At 26.4% G+C, this 7,610-nt stretch overlaps 1 protein-coding gene across 1 annotated transcript; it reads left to right on the plus strand.

Annotated features, from left to right (window-relative positions):
* The first annotated feature begins 344 nt into the window (after nt 1-344).
* On the plus strand, nt 345-1,634 carry LOC107173042 (pyroglutamyl-peptidase 1). The gene is made up of 3 exons (XM_015523395.2): nt 345-727; nt 797-996; nt 1,068-1,634. Exons 1-3 carry the CDS (start codon nt 524-526, stop codon nt 1,225-1,227), a joined length of 564 nt encoding a protein of 187 aa, XP_015378881.1. The 5' UTR covers nt 345-523; the 3' UTR covers nt 1,228-1,634.
* The last annotated feature ends 5,976 nt before the right edge of the window (nt 1,635-7,610 follow it).

Genomic DNA, 7,610 nt, shown 5'->3' on the forward strand with positions numbered 1-7,610 from the left:
AAAGTGTGAATTTTACAGCTCAACTCTGAACTCAACATCCCATATTCTTAGATAACCTAAATTTTTAAGGATCTTTACTCTTTAGACATCGAGTCTCTTACAAACACAGATATAGATAATAAAGATTTATTATCTATATCTGTGCTTACAAATTATAATATTGATATATTATATTAAATGTAGGATTAATTTCTACATTCCGCACTCCGTAGACCGTAGTTGTACAGACCAGTGACCACCAATGTTTTTGAATGGAGGAACTCATGTTTGTATTCTCCTTGAACCAATAATGTTATCACCTCCTTATCAAGTATACAATTTAAAAATTTAATAATATTATTAATTTATAATTATTTCACAATGGACACAATGTATGATAATATTTTTAATTTTTAATTTAATAATACATAAATTAGGTTAGAAGTTGATACTATTTTTTATTAGTAAAAAAAAATATCTAAAGTGTACCATTCTAAATTGTTAGGCACTTAATAAATACCATTGTATCATTAATTAACAAATTATGACTCAAAAAACTGTAGTTGTCACTGGTTTTGGACTTTTTCGAGACTATATAGTGAATGCAAGTTGGGAGGTTGCTCGTTTATTACCGGAAACTGGTATCGCTGAAGAATTAAACATAAATTTGGTTACAATCAATATCCCCGTATCTTACAAAGACGTTGATCAGATTGTGCCGACACTCTGGGTCCAACATGAACCTGCTGTAAGTTTTCAATATAAAAAATAAAATTGGAAATTTGTACCATTTCAGTATATAATATATAAATTTTAGCTAATGGTTCATTTAGGTGTATCACACTTGGCTAAAACGTTGACTGTTGAGTTGGTCGCTAATGGGCATGGTTATTGTAGTATGGATATTCATGGGAACGGTCCTGATGATAAGTGTTTAGTTAATAATGTAATTGAAACTGGCTTGAAAATAGAATGCACTGATGAATTAGATATATGCACTTCTCGAGATGCAGGAAGGTAGTTATGAGCATTTATAGTTTTTCTTAATTTTCATTCATACCTATTATGTGTGTTAATGTATTATACAGATATTTATGCGAGTACATTTATTTTAAGTCACTATGTATTAATAAAAATCAAACTATATTTATTCATGTGCCACAGTTGGACCAAGACAATACAGCTGAGAAACTAGCTGAAAAACTTAAATGTGTTATTAGAAAATTACTGGAACAAGTTACGACATGATATGATAAAATATACCTTCTTTTAAGAAATATTACATTTATAAGGTATTTATTTATGTTATATAATGTGTATAATTTGTTATATTATTTTGAATTTTTATTTTTATGACTATAAAAAAAAAAAATCATACAATTAGTGGCTGTGTGGGGAGATGATATGAATTATGAATTATATTGTGGTATTATATTTAATTATTTGTAAACATTTAAATATTTAATCTAATAAAGTATATATATATATAAATATGCATTATACATTATAATGTTTACATTATTACATTATGTTAAACATTAGAATGATATAATATAACTCTCTACAAATTATTATTCAGTATAGATACTACTTATCTATATGATTATTGATAAATGTATCCATTTTGGTATGTGAATAAAGAACAAATTATTGAATTTTATTTTTGTTTTCACTCATTAGTACAATAATTAGGGGCAGCACACCACCACTCACCAGTAAGCACTACTAAAAGTTTTCCTACTATATGGCAAGAGAAAATAATTCAATTTAAAAAATAAAGTTATCAAAAACATTTAATTGATTCTATTTTTATTTTGTTTTATTATGTGATCATGAACAATGCACCTACTTATATAAATATAAGTTAGATGTTGAAAAAATATTACATATTTTGTATAGTTTTAATACTGTATAGATTACCATATTTAAATTAATATTATACAAAAATCCATGCTTTTGAGTTTTGAATATTTTTATTTATGATCTCAGAACATAACATACAATTAATATACCTTTTTTATACTTATGGAGTGTTGGAATCTTAGCACCATTCCATGTTTTATTCAGGCGCGGACACAATATGGTGGCTATGGGAGCAATGCCCCCCCCCCCAAATCTAAAAAAAAGGCCGGGAAAAAAAATTATATGTATACATATTACATAATATAGTAATACAATATTTAAAATTAATCTTATTATAAAATTGTTTATATATTTATTTTATGGTCTATTTATGCTTAAAGGTAATTTTAATTTCAATCATCATTATGCTGGCGTCAAAATAATTTAACATAATAAACCCTGATAAGGAATTGATATTATTTGATGCCCCCCTCCCCCCAGAGATGAGGGCTAAATCCATAGATGTATTTACGATTTTGACTCCTTTTTTTCTCAAAATGTCATTTCACTCATTGTCATAGAAAACCTTTCAAGTCCCCTCTAATTAGATAATCTCTCCATTAAAAGTGATACTCAAAAATTTATATATTTTTACCCTTATTGCATTCATGCTTCCACTTGTTTAGAGAAAATTTTTATATTTTGACATAATGATAAATAAACCTGATTAATAAATTACGATTTCATTTAACGATCAACTTCTATTGAGAAAATTCTTCAATAACATCTATATATTCTAGATTTTTGATCCAATACTTTAACAGCCAATAAATTATGTCTATTGTCATTTTTTCAATTCCCCCCCCCCCCTAAATACACCACTGGCTCAAGCCTATCAATCATCCCTTGGATAAATTTTAATTTTTTTTTAATATTCGCAAATAAATAGTTATATTTGATAAATTAAGTTCTGGAGTCCAATATTTAGTAATATTTATATATTGTTTTTTGATTTTCTCATGAACCTTGACAACCGAAATCGAAATACATAGAAAATGTAGCATGACTAGAACATTTTAAAATCAAAATATTAAACTACCTAATCTAATCAAGTATTTAGATTTCAATAGTAGATATACGAATTATTATAGAATACCTTTTTGATTTATTATAAAAGACAGGTACTTTATAATTTCTGTCTGTTATGATATGTATTTCCGTGATGGTTATTGGTTACTATAATTGTATAATTATATGAATGTTCTACAGCACAAAAAAAAAAAAAGGTCAAGAAGGGATCTGAATATCATATTATAATAACTCTTCAATACGACAATACCTACCTAGGTACTTATTAGGTACGTAAAGGTACCTATGCCACTATTATTGAAATATAAAAAAAAATCTTAAGTTATAAAATATTTTTCTTCCCTGAACGGGTTACAAATGTTATTTTGAATAAAATTTTGGCAAATAATAAATACTCTATTATGGCGTAACGTGTAATATGATGATGGTAATTGCCACAACTCTAAATGTATAACCTTACTACTGAACACTGTTTACAGTCTGTATATAGTTTATATAAAAAAATATTTATTGAATTTTCCAGTGGTTTTTGAGAAAATGACGAAATTTAGCATAAGCACACCTGCAATCATCAAGTAAATAATAGCAAATTTGATTTAGTTTGTATTTTAACTAGTGCTTATATACTGTCTATACTCTATACTACAGTCTACATCGGTACAGTAAAATAGTTAACGAGTTTTATTTTCGTCGGAATAACCTTAAAAAATAAAAATAAAAAATCTAAAATTTGTCTACACCGAGGTAAAGCAGTAATATAACTACTCCCATGCGAAGCCAGCACACATCAGTTATGGTATAATAATATGCAACGTTTCTGGTAAAAATTAGCTCAACATACCATACTGTATTACCATTAGAAAAATAAATTACTTATTGTAGACTGCAGTAGAATATTTGTAGAATTGCTATCTGCAGAAAAGGGATAAGTCCAATTTAAATAACTTTTTAGGAGAGACAAAAACATGGGTACTGGTACCTAATGTAAATATATTATTATCCTCTTTGTTATAAACTATTATTTCCGAGTGCTAATAGAGCTATTTTTAAATGTACGGACAGTCGGAATTGTCTCTTCTCTGCGGTAAACGATGTAATTTACGCGTGCGGTATGTTAAATTCAAAATGGTTGAATAAAAAATAAAAAAATAAAAAATCTATAATATGGATTTACCCCCTTTCTGTTGTTAGAGATTCACTTAATATAAATTAATTATTGAATAGGTATCCTTATTATAGTGGTCGCTACACGGCATCCTCTAACCAAACCGTTTTTCGTATGCAATGATTTATTTTGAATTAAAGTTTAACCCAGTGACTTACTAAATGAAGAGGCACATTCAAATAATTCAGTATTTAATGATTTTTATCATATAATTATTTCTCAACTCATACTACGTTTGTTCCCAACAGTTCAGCTGTATATTATTAATAGCCTATTTCAAAAACTTTTATCATACTTCTAAAGTTTTGATTTAGCCAACAACACTCAAAAATAGTTTAAAACTTAAGTTTAATCAAATTTTAATTTTCTGTACTTACATCACCGAGTTTACCGAGTAAAAACTATACTCATTATTAAGTAGGCACGTAAAGATTTATAAGATCTGAGCGGCGTAGCGAAGAATGTAATGGTTTTGCTATTATGTATTATTTTGTGCCTTGTGGTGTCTGCGGGTGTCTTATTTAGTGGCAGTAAAAAAAAGCTTCAACTTTGTAGTTTCTGCTAGCGAATTGGATTTTTTATTATTGTTAGGATTGGAAATAAAAATCTTTATTATTTAAAAAAATAATCCGTTAAAACTATAGAACAGATTATTTTTTGTTATAACTTCAAAAATGAATAGTCGTATATATAGAGACTATTGAAGTTTCATCAAATATAATATTTTTAATAGCATTTACTATATACGACTGATGTAATTCGTCAAAATCACGAAAATTTGCAAAGTTTTTAAGAAATATAATTAAAAATTCATATAATTTTTAGTTTTTAGTTATAATACCGAAATCTTGGAAATTGAATACAAATTTTCATCATACTTGTCATTGCTGGAATTAAAATAATAAATACCATGTAACCTCATTACATTTTTATGACTTTATAAGCATTTGATGTTAAAATATTAACGAAATTGATCGATCAAACTTAATGTGGCGTTTCTCATCAAACGATTTTTATTTATTTCAAGCAATATTGATCGTACGGACCTGAAACTAGTGAAACTACGCGATAACGTTATAGTGTATACTATTAATTTCTATACAATGACATTTTCAATACATGTAGATACTTGGGTATACTAAATTTAAGCTTTTTATACCACCAATATATTCACAACATTCTGTATATATTTTCTAGCCTCTGGGGTATAATATACGTACCCCGTATATACGTCGATATTGACTTATATATATTTTATTGTTTTTTGCTTTAGTCTATGATATAATTATATTATAATAACTTATAACATAGGTTAATGTTTGTAATGTTTTTGGCATAAATAAGTTTTACCTACTGTATTAAACTATTATACTGTTTGTAAAAATAACTTAAGAAATAGTGATTAACTCACCGTTTCCGATCAGAATCGTTACCTATAGTTGTATAATAATATATATGCAGTAATTTATCGTTGAGTTCAAGTTCTACATATTATAAATAATTCATCTATTACGGTGACTAACTCAGTGACGAGGTACAATCGAAATCACCTACTGCATGTAGATATATTAGCTGAACAACTCTTATTTTAATTTTTTTAAATTTAATATGGATAGGCATTAAAGAATATTATTATTTTTAATAAAAAATAAAAAAATGTTATAATATTTTTTAAATTTGAAAATTAATATTTAATGTACCTATATATATTAATCCAATCATGTTGAATTAAATCCTGCAAATATTTTCAGATTATCGGAGTTGAGTCCCTTCAGTTTATAATCGTTATCCTGCTGGAGACATCACGATGGATGTTGACTGAGTCTAAGTATAAGTCTCTCAAAAATTGTGTGTGACTGTTTGCAGTATTTTTTTTTTAAACGTTAAATATAAAAATACAAAATAGTAAAAAGTACAAAAAGTTAATTAATTTAAAAATTTTTTAAAAAAATGATGCGTATTATAATTAATATAATATAATTTAAATAGTTGCCGGGAAAAATTTAAAAGATATAGACAAAAAACTCAAATCTGCAAATTTGTTTAGTATAATGATGTATTTTTTTTATCTGTTCCCGTAAAAATTGTTACCTTTTCCAATGTAATTTTACATGGTTTTGTTGCTATAATTATAGCTTAACCTAATTATACCTTAAGGTCGTCACCGGCTATATTGAAGAGAGTTATGATATATTATCTATCTATACGAATTCAATTCAAGTACATAAGATAATACTCGGGACTCAATTCAAACACAATATTATATGAGAATATCCCGGGACACAATTCAAACACATAAAAGTAGCATGGACTCAATTCAATGTCAGTCATATAATTAATCGAATAACTGAATTTTTTTAAACGATCGCTTTATTTTTTTACCCATAAAAATATTAGATTAGTAAAAAATGTTGTACTTTTTAAATTGCTGAAATCGGTTGAAATACATTTCTTATATTTTATTCATCAGTCTTATATCTGTAGGTACCTATATAATATACAGAACACCGTATACGTATACGTAAAGTGTAATAGAATTAATGTACATATATAATATTATACATTATTATACACCCACGTCGAAATGTCTAGTAATAATATATATTATTGTTTGAACCAATCGTTTAAATGAATGGACCTCAATGTATATATTATATGTATACCTCTACTCACGAATTTCTCGGAACATTTTGTGTACTTAAATAAACGTAACTACCTACTATATTAATGTTTGTGAATTAAACCTGACTTCAAATGTTTAATTAATTTATGTGACTAATAACTATCTATATATCAAGTATTTACTAATTTTTTGCTCAACAACTAATTTATTATCATATATATTATGTTACTTAAATTGGTTTTACAATATTTTGTGTATGGGAAATCAAACATTTAAATTCTAAATTTCAGCGAATGCAGTTATTGGCGTCATATCAGAAATATTCAATACAGAAAAGATATAAAATCATATAATAAGACAGTCGTGTTTTGTTGCTTAATATTATAATAATATTTTGCGTATCTCCAATACCTGCATGTATATATACAGTGTTATTAATGATCACTAATCACGATTAACGGTTTAAGGTCATATATTAAATATTTAGGACAACTAACTTTTAATTTGATTCGGGTTATTTTTACTGCATTAAGGACATTAAATATTACCCTTTTTTTGTTGAAAAATTCAAATGGTTAATATTTTTTTGTTGCATTTTATTGCAATTTATTGCATCAACTATACCTTTTTGGGTTACCTATGAATTCGCATAACTTTCTTTAGAAAAACACCTTTGACTTAAACAGTTTTTTCGAATTCTAAAAACGGAATAATAAGATATGTAATTATATATTTTTTAAATCATCACTTTTTGAGGCAGTAAAAATGCTTTGTCATTCGATTTTCTAGTAACTATAATAATTGATTCTATAGTGGTTGTTTTTTAGGAGTTTAAAGTAAAAATTCACAATAAGTTAAGTTTTCTCAAAATATAACCGAGGAAAAAATATTGAATACCTAACCGGAATTTTT

The sequence above is a fragment of the Diuraphis noxia genome, unplaced genomic scaffold (genome assembly GCF_037042655.1).
Source record: "Diuraphis noxia isolate RWA-SAM2 unplaced genomic scaffold, SU_Dnox_SAM2 contig0002, whole genome shotgun sequence".
NCBI lineage: Eukaryota > Metazoa > Arthropoda > Insecta > Hemiptera > Aphididae > Diuraphis > Diuraphis noxia.

Coding starts and splice junctions, on each gene's coding strand:
- LOC107173042 (XM_015523395.2), top strand. CDS start 524: ATGACTCAAAAAACTGTAGTTGTCACTGGTTTTGGACTTTTTCGAGAC. Junction 728..796: donor GGGTCCAACATGAACCTGCT/GTAAGTTTTCAA, acceptor TATAAATTTTAG/CTAATGGTTCATTTAGGTGT. Junction 997..1,067: donor ACTTCTCGAGATGCAGGAAG/GTAGTTATGAGC, acceptor TGTATTATACAG/ATATTTATGCGAGTACATTT.